The sequence below is a fragment of the Histoplasma capsulatum genome (genome assembly GCF_000150115.1).
Source record: "Histoplasma capsulatum G186AR genomic scaffold supercont2.9, whole genome shotgun sequence".
NCBI lineage: Eukaryota > Fungi > Ascomycota > Eurotiomycetes > Onygenales > Ajellomycetaceae > Histoplasma > Histoplasma capsulatum.
In genome coordinates, this window is record NW_025544809.1 from 500,767 (window position 1) to 521,165 (window position 20,399).

Here is a 20,399-nt window from a genome sequence, read left to right on the forward strand (position 1 = left end):
ACCGAGTTCCGGTTGTGGTATTGAGGCCCTTCTATTAATTACTTTTGATTTGTTGTTTTCCTTGTGCTGTTGCAGTAGCAAGTCTCAGGGTGGGCAACGGAGATTCGCACCGGGTTGCTATAAATTCGCTGGTATTAGATATCCAAATCTTTAGCAATCAGTCGTCATGGCGAGGGTTCGAGACGGAAATATAGCTTATTAGTACGGAATTACTTGTCCAGTCTTACGAATTGGCTTGAAGAAAATCTAACCTAGAATTAGACTGGCCGTGTGACTATTCATCTTAAATTCTAGAGATATGTGGATATTTTGGTTATTTTTGTGGTGTTTTGCTACTACTTTTCAGGGGGTGGCAGAAAATTCTGTTTTTGCAAGCTTTCCATCCGCCACAATACCACAATACCTAATTCATGCCGGAGGGATTTTCAGCTTGAGACCTGGATAGTACTGGAAGGGAGAGGAATAATTTGATCTCCACATTGTATTCCTCGGGTCCCAACGTCACATTTGCCAGCGGCAATAGTATTCAATCCGTCGTGACACTTTGAAGATCCTGCCAGCTCAATACCATACGATCAGGTTTCAAGATCCGAGCGTTCCCAATCCCACCTCCGTAGGAGGGCAATCGAAGATGGTCTCGTTCAACGAAAATCCTCAGGGGTGCTGCCCCTAGCTAACATACAAGGCGTAATTAGAGGGAACACGACAACATCGTTTGGGAACTAATCCTAAGATATCTAATAGCCTTACTTACATTCCGAACGAATTCATAGACGTAAAGAATTCAGCCTTCGACTTCAGGCCCGGGATGTCGCTTTATGCCCAATCCCTGTCTATGGCATTATACGAGTCGAGGGATATGTATTAAGTATTCGTATAAAGCAGGCCCGTGAGCGTATTCTGTGTAGCAACCTCCGCAATTGTCTCCATGTTTTTCTCTCATCACAGTGCTACACAATCGTCCGCTGAATGTGACATTGTGCGATGACGTCGAGGCGTCCGAGCACGTTTTTTGTTAGCCGTAGTTACTTACCTTGTCCTTGTGTGATATTTTTTCTCGTACATATCATATTTATAATTTGAGGGAGAGAGCGAGAGATAGATATCCATATTTATAGCTAGTGTAGTTGGTGATTGAAACATTGGATACCAGAGTGGGCACTAGCAAGTTATAGGTAGTTAGTTAGACGGGTTAATTGGACAGCAGGTATGGAAATTATGGTCCATTTTCGCTATTCTCTTGTAAATGCACAATAGAATCCTGTAAAAATCCTGTAGTTAATAGTACCAGAATAAAATGGGAGGGTTTTTCAATTTGTAGCCATTAGAGGGAAGAGCATGCAAACGGCCACATTACTTATACTCATTGTCATCCTGCGCAAATATGCATCTGAAAGCAATTCTCGTTACACAGGGCAGAGAGGGAGAATATGGGGGTAGAGATGCACTCTGCACTAAGTACCCGAGTCTTCCTACGTTAGTTATTCTAAATATTTTTGGTTTCTAGTTGTTTCGTCTTGATTGGTTCTGTTAGTTACGTCGGCGTAACCAACCCCGGACAATATTGAGAGTATATATTGTTCTCGAGACTGGTCACGAACAAGAGGGGACAATATCTTCTCTCGGGAGCATAGGGCATAACTAGTAGCCGCTGGAATACACGTAGCCAGTAATCATCTCCTCTGATGTCCGCCCATATGCAATCTGCATGATGAGTTTTCTTGGGAAGAAGCCGACCCAGAAAACAAAGAGGCCGAAGAAAACGAAAACCCCGAATACGGGACATCAGTCTCAAAGAAATTTCCATACCCCCTATTTTCTAACGTAGCCGATAAACTCAATAGTAGAAAATATTTGTTAGGAAAGGGATGGAAAAGGGTAAAAACAAACTACCTGGGCTGCAGTAGATTGTTGCTTGATGCAAACATTATTTCATAGTAATTTTAGAGCTGGAGAGTATAGATACGGCTTTATAGGAGTAGCCTAGAGAGTGAAAAGGTAACCAAAATATATAAATGGGAAAAATGTGACAATATTAGTCAGTGGTTTTAGATATAGAGTGGTGGCAGGAGACACACATACAGCATAAAAGCTTCGCCCGTGGAACATGTTGCACCGTATGCCATGGTTAACTGTAGACGACTTGTACTTCCTGTCAAGATTTCTTGTCCCAGTCGGATATCGAGTGAGCTTTTTTTATTTATTCAACGGGGAGCTGTCGGGAACCCGACAGCTCTTTAAGTTTTCGTCCTACCCATGCTATTGTCAGTGATGTTGGTTCGTGCACATAGCACATACAGCGGGCTTGTGAGAGGGACGGGTGTGGTAGATCAAAGATATAAGAAGACACTCAAAAGAGTCTTTGCCTTGTACCATCCCATCCATTCCCAGCTTCTATAGACTTTTAATGAAGCGACGAATGGCATTAACCCCGACGCCCTCTCGCATAATTACCACACGAGTACCTCATAATATCGAGAACGGTGTTGTGGTTAGATATCTCCAGCAGAAGCGATATCGGTCAACGAAATCATGGCCAACTCAACCAATACATCAACCTTCCCCATCCAGCCGGAGCATGCAGATCCAGAGCCTGGCGCAATTGCGATTATCAAGCGGAGTGAAGGCATAACCACCATCGCTATGAACCGGCCAAAGAAACGAAATGCCATAGACATTCCAACAGCGAAGAAACTCTACTCAGCATTCCTCGACTTTGAAGCTGATGCATCCCAAAAGATCTGCGTCTTACACGGAAATGGAGGGACGTTTTCATCCGGCTTCGACCTGACCCAGCTGGCCACTTGGCATGGAGAATTACCGAATATGGCCCAGCATTCCAGTATCACTCGAGGGCACTTTGAACCCGTGCGTGGAGAAAATATAGGGCCACTCGGCCCAACTAGAATGCACATTCGAAAACCAGTGATCTGCGCTGTCTCCGGTTACGCTGTTGCTGGCGGCCTCGAGTTGAGTCTTCTGGGAGACCTGAGGGTGGTAGATGAAGACGCGATATTCGAAGTATCTTGTCGAAAATTAGGGGTGCCGCTGCTCGATGGAGGAACAGTCAGGCTGCCGCAAATTATAGGTTTGGGGAGGGCCCTGGATATCATATTGACAGGGAGAGCGATAACAGCAAAGGAAGCTCTAAACATCGGGTTGGCGAGTCGGGTGGTGCCGAAAGGGCAGTCCTTGGACGAAGCGATGAAACTAGCACGGATGCTTGTATCCTATCCGCAAGAGTGTCTGAATGTTGATCGACAGTCGTGCTATTATGCTGTATATCACGCACATTCGCTTGAAGACGCACTGTCTCAGGAATTCGAGGCAGGAAGCAGGGTGAGCGACATGGCCATAGAAGCCGCGTTGGCATTTGTTCAGAAATCGCGGAGACAGTCGAAGCTTTGAAATAGCGAACTCAGCGCAACCCACTGCCGGGAATACCTAAACTCCTTCGCGATAAAACAGTGGATCTCGCGGAAAAACTAACGAGACATAGCTGGGTCTTTTTCTTCTCCTTCTTTGGTGCTTAGCTATTCTGCCCTTTATCGGCTGTTAGCACTGTATAATGTTTCTCTGGAAAGCAAATGTATAGCGCATATCACACATTCTGCAGTCAATTTTGCAACTTTGAATTAGGAGTTCTTCATGGATGTTTCGTACTATCTTCTTTTTCTTCTTGTTCATTTCCCCAAATGTTGGACGATTAATGATATTCGACCATTAGCTAGTAGTAGTATCAATTTATCAACAATAAATTGAAGTCCGCCGTGGAAGGGTTAAGATCCAACCTGGGTTAATGGTTAATAGAACCTGCATCAAGGTGAACTGAACAGGATGAATGTGAACTGGCAACTCTCTATCGCTTGCCTGTACAGTACATAGCGGGAGTCAAGGTTTAAACAGATAACGCAGGGTCAGGTGGAAAGGGGGCATTGATGACGTCATCCCTTCCACAAAAAGCTCCTCCGGGCAGCGAGAAGCTACAAAGATACTTCATATTTGTATCAATTGTGGGATCAGAATGTGCTCTACGGATATTGTATCTTGAAGGATCAATTCTTCTTACAAATTGTGTATCTGCCTCATACTTTCTTCCCCGTTCCTAAATAGCCTGTTGGTGATATCCATCCACCTCCATGCTTCCAAAGGCGCGGTGCTAACAACTCTTGAAGAGCAGTCCAGCAACCTATAAATTTACGGTTATATATCGTATCTTCCATTCAGCAGGAACCCGAGGAAATGGCTCCCGCAATCCGCATCATCGGCTCCCTAAACGTCGACATGGTCTCCGTGACCCCGCGCTTCCCATCCCCCGGCGAAACCCTCACCTCAACCTCCTTCAGCATCCACGCGGGCGGCAAAGGTGCCAACCAAGCTGTAGCATGCGGCCGCCTCTCCCGCCCCAAACCCGCCACCACCACTACACCATCATCAACAGCAGCCGCAGCAGCAGGGGCCACAGACCCCACATCAATCCACGTCGAAATGCTCGGCGCCACCGGCAAACTAGACAACTACTTCCGCACCCACCTGCAACCGACCCTGCATGGCGCCAGCGTCCACACGGCCCGCATCCGCCAGACCGCGGATGCGCACACCGGCGTCGCCGTGATCATCGTCGACAGCGCCGCCGGCGGCGAGAACCGCATCCTCTACTGCCCCGGCGCTAACTACACGGGCATGCAGTGCGCGCCGGACGTGCTGCAGCTGGCGCTCTCGCTCGCGCCGCGGGTGCCGGACGTGCTGGTGCTGCAGGCGGAGATCCCCGTCGAGACTGTTGTGGGGATTCTGCGCGGGGTGGGGGCGTGGAGGGGGAGGCGGGGGAGGGGAGAGAAGGATGAGGCGGAGGCGTGGGCGGAGGTGGAGGTCGTGTTTAATCCGGCGCCGGCGCCGGAAGGGGGTTTGCCGGCGGATGTGTATGCGGCTGTTGATCATTTGGTGATGAATGAGACGGAGTGTGAGAGTATGGCGCCTGCGGGGATGTTGGGGGAGAGCCAGGGGACGGCGGCGACGTCGCGTGAGAGGAGGGACAGGGTTGCGCGACATTTCCATGCGTTGGGGGTGCGGCATGTGATTGTTACATTGGGGGCGAAGGGGGTGTGGTACAGTGCTGGTGATGCGGGAAGGGGTGTACAGGGAGCCCAACAAGGGCAGGAAGCGGGGATTGGAGATGGAGATGGAGTCGGAGGGTGGGTACGGTTTGTGGGGGAGGTGCCGGCGGCAAGAGTGGAGAGGGTGGTTGATACCACGGCGGCGGGTGATACGTTTGTCGGTGGGTATTCGGTGCAGATTGCACGGTGGAAGGAGGCGAGGAGGGCCGCGGGGCGGGGCGGGGAGGAACTGACGGTTGAGGAGAGGAGGGAGCGTTATGGGCCCGCTATGGAGCGGGCGGTGAGGTGGGCTACGAAGGCGTCGGCGAGGTGTGTGGAGAGGAGCGGAGCGATGGACAGTATACCCTGGGAGGATGAGATTTGATTCGATTTGGTTTTACATATTTTTAATTTCATTTTACGGAAATATATAGTACGTTACTTAATAGAGCATGGGAATTTGAAATGATTGATTTTTATATATCTATGTCTAAGTGACCAGTCACCTCTAGCCTACCCTTCGAAGAAGACATATTAGCTCGATTAAGTATGAGAATGGGCTGAGCAGCCGACACCGGACCCGCCAATGGAAAACTTGTGCATGGCTGAGGCGCGAGGTCCCCAATACTCAGGGTCGTAGGCTTCCTGGGAAACCTGTAAAGCGCGTCGAAGATGACACGACCATGTCCAACAGGGGTGGCTTGAGTGCACACTCCTTCAGTGATACAGATGACAACTACCGTGCGAGCAGCAAAGAAGACAGTTCAATGAAGCTGCCACTGGAGCGTCGCAGGCTTCCCACACAGCCACCTTACAGTGTGTTGTGTCATCCTCAATTTCAGATCCCAAGAGCAGCAGCCACTGCAGGTTGTGAAAGTGTTGAACAGGAAGACTGTTTCACAACCCCTGGAACACAGATCATAGACTGGACACACACACATACACACACACACTCACACTCACTCACTCATGACCTTCAATTGAAGCTGAGAGGCATAGTTGCTCTATTCCATTGTTGGCCTGAGGGGGAAGCTGTGATGCTCTCATCTACAGTGACCCAAGTCTATTCAAGATGATCATGCACCATCCAATGACCGCTTCAGATCTCGCAGGTGAGACGACCGCCACGGCCGACACAGAAAAAGATTGCAATGAATGGAAGGTCGAAGGTCTGGACAGGAAAAGACGTTGCTGCACTCGAAAGGAGGACTTCCGCCTAATGGCCCTGAAAAAGGACTTGCCTGGATAAAGTGGGCATCCACGAGAATAGAGCTCTTCCATTTCAAGTAGTTGATTCCATTCAAGATGGCTGCCTGCTTTCCTTCCAGCTTGGCCTTCGCGACCTTTCGAAATTCATCAAATCATATCCCCTAATAGGATCCTGAGTTGATAGAGAGCTCGAGATGCCCTCCGGATTTTGTATAAGTATTTCCGTTCGTTTGTCCTGTCTTTCCATATATTCATTCCACCATCATCATCCGAACCATGGTATTATCGTTCACTTGACCTCCCATTTGAGATCCCATTTCAGCCCCTCTAGATATAATAGTATGAGTATCCTGGTCGTATTCATGTTCATTCATGTTGCTTGCAGGTGTATCTAACAACCCTGCAGCGGCACACGTTCTTGGAGGCATTTGTTTATCCCCTTTTTAATCTTTAATTTTCCGCGATCAAAGCTTTCAAGCAGTTGCTTTTCGTCAGATATCTTCTGCGGCTCAGCGATGCAGCTCACGAGACATTTTATACCTCGGAAAAATAAAGAAAATATGCGGAAGGTTGAAGAAAACAAGCAATCAGGGCTATATAATCCTTGCATTGGTTACAATCTGCCAGAGGCCGTTTGTTGTACGCAGCGCTAGTCCGCAATAGGAAGCCTGGCGCCAACACATTCCATACTTGCACTTGTGAGCACTCTTCATTGTTAAACTATCCTTCAGCTATTCGGCGCCTGACACAACTTAGCAGGCGATAGCACCCATCGAGACGGTGCCAACAAACCAACAGCTTCATGCTAGCTATCCCAGCAAAAACTCTCGCTCTTCGGACCGTCAAACCCTCACATCAAATTGAGAAGGTAGATCTCACGATTAAACCTTGCCTCGCCAGATGGATTCACCATGGATACCACGTATCTTGAAACCCGATTTCACATGGCCGCACATGAAACTATCAACCATCTCTAAAACCACCCCTCCAGTGCCCTCAGTACCAAGCAAAATTTCACTGCGATTCTGGGCTATTATTCACAAAGCTCTGTATAAGTTCTCGGCATATTATTGCTCATGGTTTGGCATCCGATTTGGAAGTGTTGCAGAATTGCCCTTTGGACTCATCATGAAGTGGACAGAGCGAACATCTCTGGAAGAAGTTGCTGCAATGCAGATGGCACGCGCAGGTGGAATACCTGCTCCCAAGTTGCTAAGCTGCGGAGAACATCTCAGAGCGCGATTCAATCGGCCGTCTTACTCAATTCTGATGACAAGGTTGCCGGGGATAACCATGGAAAACACGCATGACCCATTCGATCCTGACGTTGAGGAACCTTGGGTTCATGAGTTGAAGCTGTGTCTGGATTCGATGCGTCAATGGCGCATACCATTGCCCTATGACCAAAATCGTATCTGCTCTGTGCTTGGGACTGCCATCCACAGCACCCGAGTGCCAAACCACATCATGGGCCCATTCGCAAATGAAAAAGAGCTTACAAAGTATCTTCTCTCCGCAGCTTCAGCCCACGGTTTCAAGTCAAGAGCTGAATATGATGCAGCATGGATTCGCGCAGAGCGAATTGATCAACATCCACATCGAGTCACCTTCACCCACGGGGATTTTAAAGCACACAATATTCTAGTGAATGATGATGGGCATTTATCAGGGTTTCTTGATTGGGAGTCTGGGGGTTGGTGTCCTGAATACTGGGAGTTTACAACAGCAATGAGATTTGGAAGGAACAGCTGGTGGTATCAAGTTGCCATGTGGATGGGAGGTGATCAATACATGAAGGAGCTGGATGCTGACGTCGCGGTTAATTTATTGACTGTCGATTCATACATAGGGATGTAGGAAACCGAGTTGCTTATGATGTGCTGGGTTCTTATTTTGTTTTCGTGAATAGCCAGAATTCTCTATCCTGCTTTGAGCACTAGATATGTTCCCTTTCTCTCCAGTTTTCTTTTATAGGCATCCATTAGTCTACAGGCATTCTAGCTAACCTTTCAAAATCTTGCCTAAGGTGGGAAATCTATGTTGATAGACTAGAGAAGAACAAAACATTGCTTCAGATCGGTAATTGCATATCAAATAAATTAATTTGCGGAGGAAAGCCGATTTAAGTGGTTTGAATGGATTAGAAGAGTCTCCTCCAATGCAGTTTCTGATTGACCAAGCAAATAACATAACCTCTCATAAAAGTAGGTGCAATCAGAGTTCCAACTGATTCTAACAGGTTAAATATTGGAATTAACCACCTCTAGAGTGGACGTCCTTCCAAGAAGCGGCTACCTCAACCCCCAAGCCATGAATCAGAAGAGAGGTTCTGAGCTCTCTACCGTTTGTCGCGGCTGAATGTTGGGGTGGTAGGCTTAAAACTATATACTATAAACTCTTCAGATGGTATTTTGAGGCTAAATCCCAAATCATCTAAATTAGCCTTTTGTTTAGCTCTTGGTCACAGATTAATTAATTACCTCTAACTTTATTAACTAATTATTAGCTCTTGATTCTAGCATCTCAAGATGTGCATGGGTTAAAGGGACTATCTACAGTACGGTTCAGCCATAATTTTACTCGCCCACATTTGAGCTCCATTCTTTGTGTATGTGTCTACCGCCGTTGAGTGGACAACTCAAGAGCAGCCCTTTATGAGGCTCTGCTGCGCCGTTCAATAAACCAATAATGTCCAACGCAGAGCCGCGATGAGAAACCATTCAGTCAGCACTTGCAATCCCCTGCAACAGGGCTCAGACTCAACCGGCGATCTTTTTTGGTTGGACTCTATTGCCCAATGAGACAGACACAGCACCACGGTGGTGCCGAACTCCAATGACTTCCATGCCCAACTACCCAACATCTCTGGAATCAACGAGTTGTCAAATGGATTTGGCATAAACTGGCTATTTGAGATGGCACTAATGCAGACCTGTTTGTAGAGCCGCTGCATCTTGTTACGTTTTTCTTTCTTTTTTGCTTGTTGCTCCAAACCCGAGGGATTCTCCCTTTTCTACTCCCCGTAGCCTATCGAACGGGCAGGGATTCATACCCTTCAGCACTGAACTTCATAGAGTTTTGGTATACACCTCCCTGATTTGTTCCATAGCGGTGTGCATGGCTGCGATTGATAGGCCTTGGTTCATCTATGCCCCTACAAGGGCTGGAACCCGGCGGGTGAAATGAACGATGACCCAATATGCTCTCCTCAGTTCATCGATAGCTCTACAACGAGCCTCAATCATGCAGAGGCGCTGCTCTTGAGACGTCGCTCTTTGGCAGGCGGTTACGCTGTTATTAGTAGCACTTCTGGCTCTACATGGAAATGCTATAAAACCCCCTCTCAATCGATATCATAGACGTCGTTTCCTCGTCTCCCCAAATCCCACCAATGTGCAAACTTGGATACCTCTACAAATAAAAAATATCCGTCTTCTTTTACCTTCCAGTCCCCAACATGTCTGGGTTGCCAATCGGCTCTTCCGCCGTGCCAACCAAGGTCCTCTTGGACGCATCCAAATCGACCACATCTTCTAAACAGGCGTCTAGAGAAAGGGCCCTTGAAATCAAACGACTACAGGAGGAAGCCTTGCGAGGTCTCCCTGTCGATTCCCTCTATGTCGTCCTTTACCTCCGGTCCGACCCGCCCGCGCCAAACGACTTCCATTGGGGCTATTATTTCCACACACATCCCGACGGAGGAATCAAATACCACCTCAAGAGCCTAGGCAGTGGCTGGATCACCGAGCATGGCCCAACCGGCGGAGTTTTCAAGTCGAACTTCCTTTGCGTCCTCGTTCATATCGCCACTGTCCCGCAAGAAAAGCACCTCCAAGTGGATCAGATCATGAAATCACTCGACGGCAGGTGTAACTCGATTCCAGGAATCACCTGTCGCGTGTGGATTATGAATATCCTGCAGAAACTGATTGAAAATGGGATTGTTCAGTGCCCCAGTATCGCCGAATTCCAACAGGAATGCTTCACAATTGGGAATCAAAACAGCAAGAATGCTTCAGCGAATAACCAACCTCGTCCTGTCATCATTTCCAGAGTGTGCATCATTTGATCCGGCCTTCTCTAGCCTGTGTTGGCCGAGATTAGGTGAGCGGAGGAACGCTTACCGAACGGGGCTGCATTATTTATGGGCAAACAGGAGCGGAGTTACTAGAACTAGGGCAGGAGAACTGAGAACGGAGAGAGGAGAAAGGCGAAAGTTGTGTACCATATCTGTGGAGAAGGCCTGGTGGATGCGTCGGAAGGGGTCATTCTGTTTCCTCTTTGTTCATAAAGCTGTTAGTTATTAGTTTGTTCCATCACTTCCACACAATGATCACCTTTGCTCGTATAAAATTGAAGATGATTAGCCATTTATCTTGCTACACCTACCCTATGAAATTAACATACTTTTAAGGTGTCATGTAAAGGTTGATTTGAATCATATTTTTTATACTTACGAAGCTTTACGTTAACGTTTTTCTCATTTAAAGTTTGAAAATCTACAAATGCAGTTTGCCCTCTCAAGTCAACATGTTCAGAAGAACTATTATTTTTGCACGCTGTCAATCCCATCACATCCATTCACCCCTCCAACAAGTTCTCTTGCATTCCAGCTGTCCTCGTTTCGTTTTAATCATTCAACTCCACCCAACCCTCCCCCATCTCTTTCCCTTATCCCAGCTCGAACAGAAACAACAAACAACCACCCAGGGTTGTCGTGCCAGTACGTACGAACAAAATTAGGGGCTGGAGAGATGTTGAGGTACTAAATGCTGTAACTACCAACCATCTTCCTGCAGAGGAAAGACTAACCCCGGTTGCACGCACACTGCATGTACCGGACTGTCCAAGGCATGAATGAATGATTGGCAGTTCGGCCACCATTCCACCATTGGCTTGCAGAGCATCCTTCCAGGGAAATGATGGAAATGATGGATGGATGGAATGGACGGATGGTCGAGGAGTTACCGCATTGTATGCGTGTGTGGTGGTGGTAGCGCAAGATGAAACAGGATCGATCTGAGAATAGTTAAATTAATAACTGTAACTGCGTGATGGAGTGAACAAGTATCTCTGGTAATCGCACGAGCAGTACCATACTATCTCTCCTATACTATTATTGACCAACATTATTGAAGCACCTCTGCAATAGTTCCCGTTCATGATGGGTTTAAATGTCTTGCGATAACGAGGGGTTCCTTGCTAACTATCACCCACCCACCAGTCACATCGTCATCATCGACGATTATATCATCATCTCATTCAATCTCCCCAGATCAGCACGATCTCCAGGCTCCCCAGGCAACTATCGCACACAAACATCCGTAGATTGGCGGAAACAATTTCCCCTCCCCAAAATGCGGGCTTGTCCAGCACATACACTCCACGGAGCAAAAAAACATGGAAACATGGAAATTTATGCTCGCGATTCCCTATCGTCGCATCGTGCCATCGTCTCATCGAACCTTCTTCCCCGCTTCTCTAAGTTATATGCAGCGCGTCACGTCGATGGCGGTCAATGATACGGAAATATTACAGGCACACGCCCGTGATGGAGCGTGGCACAAGGCACGGCAGAGTTGGATCACAATCCTCGGGACTTGGTCTTGGGCTGGAGCTATTGCAAGAGGGAGTCTGGGGCCAATAGCTTAATGGACTGGGATCTGGGGAGAGGAAGCTGGAGGTGGCCTTTATTAAGTTACCTACTGGCAAGGCTCCTGGTTCGGAGCTCTAACAAAGTAGTCAACTCTCTCTCTTTCCGTAGTCAAGAGTTACACAACATAGCTCGCGCTGGAGAAACAGCCATCACCAGCAATTCGCATCTGTGGTCCTAATTGCAGAAATTGACGCTGGTTGAATCCCCAGTCTCTGCACTGTCCGAAGTCCTCGTAGTTGCGTACCGTGAACTCGACACACTCCGCAAACGCGTCTGTCCCTGTCGATACCGCCGTCCCGTATTGTCACTGTCACCCGGGAATCGCGCCCCCGTGCCTGAAACCGAGCCAGCCAGTAGTCAGCCAGTCGTCAGCCAGTCAGCCGCAGCCAATCCCCTGAGCCATCCATTCTTCCTCTGCTTCCTCCTCTGCTTCCTCACCGATTCCTCCTCCCTTCTCCTCCCCTCGTCCTCCTCCTCCTCTCACAACCAATTGCAGCTGGTCGATCTTGGCTGGGCTAAAAACAGCACTACGCACTAGACTGGGTAGCTGCTCCCTGCATCGCCTCGCAGCAGCAGCAGCGGCAACTGACGCGAAGGCAACCAACTAGCCCCAGCCAAAACAATCCCTCATAACTGTCCCATCCTCCCATCTTCCCCTCTTTCTCTCGAGTTGCTCGCCCACGCACAGCCAGCATCTCTTGTCCCTCAAGCTCGCCATCTCTTCTATTCTCGTATATCTCCTCTCAATTGTGTTTTGGATTTGAATCTGACCATCTCTTCTGCTCATTGTTCTCCTCCCTGTTGCTGTGTTGTGATTGTTTACATCTAGCCAGGATAACAATACAACCAATCTCTGCCCCACGTCTGGATTGGGTTTCTGCTTTTTTATTTTCTGTGACAATACTACTATAGAGAGTGCTGGGTAGTCCATTCAAGGGACCTGTTCAACTCTCCAAGGAGACTATTGCGTTGATTTTCACCGCCATACCCAGTTGGTCGCCCACAGAGACGACCTCTGCGCACCCCCTCCTAGCAGCACATCAGCAATATATATATATATATATACAATTTCTCACTTGATATGGCTCTCACCCAGCCCGTTTCCCCCCCTGCGCGGCAGCCATTTGGAGTCATTGACCCCTCACGGCTGCGCTTTCTGCAGAGCGCGAAAAACCAACAGAATGGTCAGTCATAGGCGCTTTCTTATCTATAGTTGTAGATCAAAATATATATTCCAACCGAAAAAAGGTCCATAGCCACTGACGATTCCCGCGCTCGATAGGAATTCCAACCCCTTATCTCAAACGCCGTCTAGACACATCTGACCTGTCCGACACGGAAAACGTAGATCCGTCTGCTTTCAACACTCCAAGTGCGAAAAGGGCCAGAGGCACTGGTGATGAGGACGTCTCCAAAACCGCTCCAGGCACTGCGACCAAGTTCGCCTTCGTCGCTCCCCCGAAACCCAGCCTCGCGAAGAACCAGAGGCATCTCCAAACACCCCTCTCTCAAATCAACAGGGCTTCTTCCCTTCCCAACTCAGCCCCGCTCCGTGCCCCAGCAGGGCGCTCTCCGAAATCCAAACCCGCCAAGGCCTTCTCCCGCCGCAGCATCGGCTCATACACCCGCATTGATCCCCCTTCATTTACCAAAACTCGTGTCGCGTCACGGGCTCCCTTTTCCATCGCTGATGCCCTCCATGGAACCCTCAATTCGTTCAATACCAGGGTTATCAGCACGCACAGCACCAAACCGCAGACGCGGACGTTGCAGAGTGCTAAACCCTCACCCCTGGATACTAATGTCAATATCAATATTATCAACAGCAACAGTAGTCGCATCAACCGCAATCACCCCAAAGTCTGGGACTTTGAGATCTACACTGATACTGAGCAGGATGAGATGGCAAATCTCATGGAGCACTCAACATGCGTGCTGGATATTAGTGACGATGAGGATAAACCGCGAAATGCAGATGATCGCGGGAAGGAGAATATTCCGCCTCCGCCCTTGGACTTTGCGGGGGAGCAGGATGCTGCTGTTGATGACGCAGGGGTAATAGTCGCTCCTTCTGCTGCTGCGGTTGCTGCTGCTGCTTCTCTTTCTGGCGCCGCAGATGGTATGGTGGGGCGAAATGTGGAAATGACGGATGAACCGCGTCCGCGCTCGGCGCTGGGCGAGCTGGATGTTACGCGGTTCGTGGCTGTGTCTGAGGAAACGGATGAGGAAGAGCAGGACGGAAATGAGGATGCATGTGTACTCAACACCATCGACCCAGCAGCGATCCCCCTCCCACCACCAACCAGCCAGGAAGAAAATTGTCAATTTCAAGACGAGAAACTCTCAGAGTCAGATCCAGACTCGCAATCTCAACGCCTTCCCCCATCAACTCATAACTCCTCCCCCTACAGCCCCTACCCTCATCACCATCATCACCAACAACCTCAACCAAAACCCAGCCATCCCATTCTAGCTAGCCACGCCGCCATCTCCGCATTGATATCCAGTACGGCCCCACAAATGCCTTCCACTAGCACTGCCAAAAACCCCACTCCTACCTGTTCTCTTGAATCGTCGTCGTTACCCACCAACAACGAGATAGAGATAGAGATTTGGGAGAGCGGGAGTGCGGCAGATGAAGCTGAGGCGGAAGCTAGAGGAGATGGAGTGATGGAGTGATGGAGTGATTTGGGGAGTTACTTGCTTTCCTTTTTCTAAAAAGGTTTATTTTCATAGCAGGGAGAGTGAGTAAATGTTTGTCGTATACATACATAATCTCCCTTTATCAGGTTTGCGTGAATATTTATGTTCAATTTTTTGTGTCTATCCCTGTGTGCTCCATTGTTTCTTTAATTGTTTATTTTTTCGTTTGAGGAGTTACTTTTTGGATTTTGGATTTGGATTTGGGATTGGGATTGGGATTCGGGGGTCGGCGTTGGATCGGGATCGCGATCGGGATCAGGATCGGGATTCTACAGCAACGTGTTGGACGGGTTGGGTGGCCCCTTTCTTTCTCGATTTCGCTAGTGATTTGAGCTGCGGCGTTCTTCTGGTAACTGGTCACTTTGTTGTTGTGTCTTGTTGTCCTGTCCTGGCTTCTGTTTTCCCATGTTCTCTCCGGAGTAGTAGTAAGTTACTTTGGTTCATCATGTCTGATGTCCTTTTTCCGCCTCAGTTTTGTCTCCCCTTGTTATCTCTGTCTTTACATCTGCGCACCGCTAGTTAGAGTTAGTTAGTTCCCTTAGGAGCTAGCTAGCTGTTAATATAATAAATAATGTGTCTAGAATATACAATATGCGGTGTCTTTTTTTTAAGTTAAGTCTTAACCTGTTAATCAATGTATGATTTTCATATTTTCTTTCATCCGCACCCTCACCCTCTTGCTTGGTTTTTTTTTTTTTTTTTGTCTTTTCTTCATCGCGCGCCTCGTTTTATTATTGGTTGTACTGTATGTGGTGTGTGGTATATATATATATATAGAGAGAGAGATAGACTATTTTCCACGCTCTGCTTTTTTCCTTTCTTTCTTCCTTCCTTGGTTGATTTACGTGGTTTGTACCGATATCGGGTATATATATATATGTATAGCTTTCCAACTTTGCGTGGTGAGGGGGTAGTAGTAGTAGTGATGGAAGCAGTGTGAGGCGTGGAGTGATGTATGTATGTATGTATGTATGTATATTTTTTCCTACACGGGAAAAAAAGGGCAAAAAAGGGGAAATAGGAAAGCGATGGATCTATTTATCTGACTCTGTCCGGATTTCAGGCGTAAGGGATAATTAACTTGCCTACTACTACCTACATGCCGGACATCTCCACGTCATCATCTTCTTCTTCTCCTTCGTCCTCCTCCTCGTCCTCCTCTCCCTGTCCCTCCTCCTCGCCCTCCTCGTCGTCCTCCTCCCCCTCCTCCTCTCCTCCTCCCGCAGCCTCATCGTCCCACTTAACCTTTTTGGCCTGATTTCGCTCGCCCTCCTCCCCTCCCCCATCCCTTTCACCACCACCACCACCACCACCACCCACCCCTCCCATCCGCCCCCTGTCCAAAAACACCTTCCGCCCCGGCGCCCCCCGAACCATCGCCCTCACCTCCGCCGCCAAGGACAAACACCGCGCACTAACCCTCTGCCCCGCCTTAGTAGCAGCAGTAGCATCAACAGCACACCGCCTCCCCACCTCCGCATCCCCGCCCACCCGCGCCGGAAACGCCAGCAGCGGCGCGAAGTCCGCTTCCATCGCGGCCGGCGGCGTCGTGCCGGTCTCGAGCATGTGCTGGATCTTGGCGCGCATGATGGTCTTGGCGACGGCGAGGGTGACGTTGCCGTACCAGCCGGAGGAGAGGATATCGCAGGGCCAGGGCGAGGGCGCGGGGGTGGGGGAGGTTGGTTCTGCTGACGGGGATGGCTGTGCGGGCGTGGGTGGACTAAGGAGACGGGCGAGGATGGGGTCGGTGATGTCGCAGATCATCCACATCTTGCCGTCGCGGGGCAGCGGGGCTTGGCCGGTGAAGATGTGGGAGGGGGTTGCGGGGGTGGTTTCGGCGGCGGGGACGGCGGAGGAGAGGCGCGGGCGGGTCTGGCGTCTGTTCGATATCGATGTTGTTATTGTTGTCGTTTGGTTCGCAGGTGCGGGGGCAGTGTTATTGTTATTGTCATTGCCGTTGCCGTTGCCGTTGTCGTTATCGAGTTGCTCGGTGATGCTGGATGGGAGCGTGCGGAACATGAATGTCTGATAGACGCAGGAGGAGGGGTCGAGGCGCGGGTCGTGGCCGAATTTCACAATCGCGTCACGCCACGGGCCCGAGCGGAAGATGTATCCCACGTACGGCACGGCGAGGCGGAGGGCGTATTTCTGCTCGTTGGTGGCGAGGTGGTTTCGTAGGCCGCGGCGGGTCCAGGCCACGCGGGTTTCGAAAAGGGATTGGAGGATCGAAATGGTTTCCCGCAGCGTTTGGTCGAGGGTGTGGATTGGCGGGCAGTTTTCGCTGGGGCCGGTGGGGACCGAAGGGACGTCGCAGGCTACGAGGTGTGTGAGGACTTTCACGATTTGCTGCGTGTTGGTGGTTGTTATTTCGCCCGATGGGCCGATTGATTGCTTGACGGTGGGGTTTTGGCGGTAGCTGTGTTGGACATGTTAGATGTGTAAGTGATTTGAGAAGAAAGAAAACACAGGGGAAACCATACAGGTAGTTGAAGGGGACGTCTCCGCGGCTTAGGGCGGGAGGCGGGATGATGTCAATGTTTGTGGTAGAGCCTTTGGTCATATCAAATTGAAACTCTTTGAGTTTGTCGTCTGTATAGGAGGTTTAGCACAGATATGAGAAACCAGGAGGATAATGATAGACCTTCAGGAGAAAGACGCAGTAGCACATACATCGGAACGGTAAGACCTTCTCCCTGAATTTCGTCATAAACGGGCTGGAGGTTGTTGAGTAGACGAAATCCGGCATGCCTGGGTATTAAGATCAGCCTTGTAAACACGGCACTTTTTGATGTATATGGATATATTGTACTAGGCCATAAGTGTTGGCAACCCCTACTACCTTTCTGCAACAAAAGAGGCACCGTGATTGTAATGGAGGTTGCCAATGCTTATGACCTGGCGCTGTTGATAGATGGTCTGTTTGCGCGTGCAAGAACATACCACGAAATACATGCATCCGCTCGATGCGACCAACTGCTTCGACCTCATATTTTCCCACGCTATCCTGGAGTTGCCGTAGCAAGGCCCGCGCGGATAGAGCACGGGAGGTTGATGGAGGATTGGAAGGAATAGACCCACAGTCTCCTGCAGAAGCATCATGGTCGTTGCCGGTAAAGGGCTCATTCGAACCACGTTTGCGCTTGCGACCAGTCCTCTTGGGGACAGTAATCTTCAACAAGATGTTGTTTGCTGGATTACAGGTGGAGGACAAAGGCCTGCTCATGCCATCCTCAGGGCATAGAAATAGGCTGATTGATGCATCTTGGCGAGGGGGGTTCAGAAGCTATATGATAATATATGTATGTATATATCTCATGTCAATATTATGTTTGTATCGGTAGGACGAAGGGATGCTCTGTCTGAGGTCTTGCTTGCCCTTGAAATGCCGCCATTCCCGTCGAGGGTTTGAATTCCTTTATCTATGTTCTGCACCACGCATGGATGTTCAACGGTAACGATCTCGCGCGCTGGAATCGAGTACCAAGGAGCTGTGCGATCGCGGGCACGATCTGGTTGGGACATTGTTGATGTCCCATCGAGGGTGAGTGGAGAGGGGAGGGTTGCCAATTGAGTAATATATAATTTTGTATGAGCTCAAGAGGATAACCACATATATATGTGCTATGTATCTATATCTTCCAGATAGAGAGATCGATAGATTTGTTTCCGTCATTGCTCTGGTGGTACATTGCCGCTAAATTGACTATCCTATAAAAGGAATAGCGTCATGGCAGTTTTACATGGTAATATTGAAGTATGTAACTTTTTGCTCCGCTGCAGGTCACACATTCCCTACAAATTAATCTTTATATTCTTTTATGATGAAGCACATAGCGGTTTTGAACCCTGGGCTATGCGCAGATTATACGACACTCTGCTGCCAGGCAATAAAGCGCTCAGAGAATGTTCAAGAGCTGGAAGAGGGCCGAGTTGATCCGCCACGTGACGTGCCCCTCCTAGCCGGATCAGGCAACCCGCGCCAAGCCCACCGCGACGACCTGTTACGGAGGCGGCTCCAATGGGCGGCAGCTGGCCAACCGCGCTACTCGACTCTCCGCCCGACAACGACGACAACGACATCCACAACCAACAACCACAACCACCGCTGACCGACCAGCTGCATCGACAACGACAACCACATCCCTATCCATGTCCTGTCCTGTCTCTGCCACGCCCGCCACCATTCTTCTAGTCCTCTCCCCACCTCTCCTCGGCCATTGTCTCTCCTCTGATTCTTCCTTTTACTCCCCACCCATGCCTCGTCGCGCTTGATTCGACCCCCCCTCCTCTCCGAACCACGACCTGCCTGGGATTGACCCCCGCCCTGCTACTGTCCCCCCCTGAAGTCGCTCGTACTCCCTTCTGTTGCTTGCCACCCCGGTCGGTTTCCCTAGGCCACAATATCGAACCAACTACCTCTCCTTTTGTTCTGGACCTTGGGATTTCCAATAGTCTGGGTTTGGTTGTTGAGGTATGTTACATGACTCGACTGGGTAATTCCTGGGGGGTTTTGGCTCGATCATCCCCAATCCTTTCTCACACCATTCCTCTCTTCCTTTACGTTCGGCTGCCCTGTGTCATTTGCTCGTCAGAGTGTGCTGTGCAAACCTGCAACTCTGTCAAAATGCCCACTGTCGAGTCAAAGAATTGCTTTTTTTCTTTTTCCATCACTCGCTCTCCAACCCCCTCTCTCGTTTCTTCTCTCCGTTTTCCTCTTGCTTGCTTGGAAAGAACACCAACTCGACATACCTTGGCCTCCTTTTGTTTTTTCATTTTTTCTTCAGATATGGCTCTTTCTTCATCTCGACTTCACGGCGATTGGCCCCCTTGCTCCGGTTTAACCCCACCTCAGTTAAATTAAGAGCCCTCTCCCCTCTCTCTTTCCCCATTAAATCCGCGTCAGAGAGGGTGCTCATTCGCATGTCGTCCACTTAACAGATAAAATATACAGCTCGCACCGCCTATTCCGTTTCCCCTCGATATTTACCCAGCTACTGGTCACGACCAATCCGCTTGTTGTCGGATAATCGTGGTCGACTGGCTGAATATTGGCGGATATTGTACATGTAGCCGCCGCACCGATATAAGCTACCATGAAGGGTTTCAGACAGAGAGTTGTAAGCCTCCACCACACTCCCCTCGTTTGGATGTTTCTTTGCTTTTGGGGATGTACATGGTATCTTGGTTCCGGTTTGTTTCTGTTGCTGGATGAACCTGGCATTGACTGACCGCTTTAGCACGAACAGCTGTCCCGTGCGAAAGATTCAAACAAGTCTTCTAAGAAGAAGGACTCTTCCGGAACATCCTCCCCAAGTCAGAACACAACCTCAAGTTCGTCGGGCCCTACCCCTTCCCCGGCCAACTCCAACCATGGCACTCCTACATCCTCGACTACCACTGTGAATGATACCAAAGGCAGGCCTGGAATGCAAGGTGGTAATGGTGGTGGGATTCCGGTTGGTGTTATGCATAATAATGCCCAGGCTCAGCTAAGTGCCCCCCAAAGTGCCCAGCATTTTATGCCTCCAGGACAAAACATGGGGGGGACACGCGGGTCAGCTGCCTGGCAATGGACCGGGAACCACCAATTCGGCAACCGCAGGCCTCCAGTTTAAGAGTAAGTATTCTATAGTCTCACCTAAATGTACAATCCTTTTTATCCCGTGGGAAGAGATTGCGTTTATAGTATAGAGAGTTTTCTTATTAGGTATGTGGATGACTTGACTTCTGATGAAACA

The 20,399-nt window shown here is 49.3% G+C and overlaps 8 protein-coding genes across 8 annotated transcripts in view; 7 read left to right on the top strand and 1 right to left on the bottom strand.

The window, feature by feature from the left end:
- Positions 1–2,532: 2,532 nt before the first annotated feature.
- HCBG_06392 (enoyl-CoA hydratase) lies at positions 2,533–3,408 on the top strand (the record flags this gene model as incomplete). The annotated part of the gene is made up of 1 exon (XM_045433441.1): positions 2,533–3,408. The coding sequence occupies one exon, from the start codon at positions 2,533–2,535 to the stop codon at positions 3,406–3,408; it is 876 nt and encodes a 291-aa protein (XP_045285754.1).
- An 834-nt stretch (positions 3,409–4,242) lies between these two features.
- HCBG_06393 (ribokinase) lies at positions 4,243–5,478 on the top strand (the record flags this gene model as incomplete). The annotated part of the gene is made up of 1 exon (XM_045433442.1): positions 4,243–5,478. One exon carries the CDS (start codon positions 4,243–4,245, stop codon positions 5,476–5,478), a length of 1,236 nt encoding a protein of 411 aa, XP_045285755.1.
- Positions 5,479–7,202: 1,724 nt separating this feature from the next.
- Positions 7,203–8,159, top strand: HCBG_06394 (uncharacterized protein; the record flags this gene model as incomplete). Its single annotated transcript, XM_045433443.1, has 1 exon — positions 7,203–8,159. One exon carries the CDS (start codon positions 7,203–7,205, stop codon positions 8,157–8,159), a length of 957 nt encoding a protein of 318 aa, XP_045285756.1.
- Positions 8,160–9,759: 1,600 nt separating this feature from the next.
- On the top strand, positions 9,760–10,371 carry HCBG_06395 (uncharacterized protein; the record flags this gene model as incomplete). Its single annotated transcript, XM_045433444.1, has 1 exon — positions 9,760–10,371. One exon carries the CDS (start codon positions 9,760–9,762, stop codon positions 10,369–10,371), a length of 612 nt encoding a protein of 203 aa, XP_045285757.1.
- A 1,349-nt stretch (positions 10,372–11,720) lies between these two features.
- Positions 11,721–12,496, top strand: HCBG_06396 (uncharacterized protein; the record flags this gene model as incomplete). The annotated part of the gene is made up of 2 exons (XM_045433445.1): positions 11,721–11,880; positions 12,168–12,496. 2 exons carry the CDS (start codon positions 11,721–11,723, stop codon positions 12,494–12,496), a joined length of 489 nt encoding a protein of 162 aa, XP_045285758.1.
- A 354-nt stretch (positions 12,497–12,850) lies between these two features.
- HCBG_06397 (uncharacterized protein) lies at positions 12,851–14,862 on the top strand (the record flags this gene model as incomplete). The annotated part of the gene is made up of 2 exons (XM_045433446.1): positions 12,851–13,142; positions 13,241–14,862. The coding sequence occupies 2 exons, from the start codon at positions 13,040–13,042 to the stop codon at positions 14,635–14,637; spliced, it is 1,500 nt and encodes a 499-aa protein (XP_045285759.1).
- An 894-nt stretch (positions 14,863–15,756) lies between these two features.
- On the bottom strand, positions 15,757–18,205 carry HCBG_06398 (transcription factor tfiiic complex a box associated subunit sfc1; the record flags this gene model as incomplete). The annotated part of the gene is made up of 5 exons (XM_045433447.1): positions 15,757–17,077; positions 17,142–17,250; positions 17,332–17,409; positions 17,602–17,944; positions 18,037–18,205. 4 exons carry the CDS (start codon positions 17,882–17,884, stop codon positions 15,757–15,759), a joined length of 1,791 nt encoding a protein of 596 aa, XP_045285760.1.
- Positions 18,206–18,679: 474 nt separating this feature from the next.
- Positions 18,680–20,399, top strand: part of HCBG_06399 (phosphatase 2a) — a gene marked incomplete at both ends in the record, with an annotated part of 3,768 nt that continues 2,048 nt past the window's right edge. Inside the window, 4 exons of the mRNA XM_045433448.1 lie at positions 18,680–18,812; positions 19,056–19,132; positions 19,613–19,837; positions 19,908–20,117. Coding sequence (XP_045285761.1) covers positions 18,680–18,812; positions 19,056–19,132; positions 19,613–19,837; positions 19,908–20,117 — 645 coding nt within the window. The remainder of the gene's footprint in view (positions 18,813–19,055; positions 19,133–19,612; positions 19,838–19,907; positions 20,118–20,399) is intronic.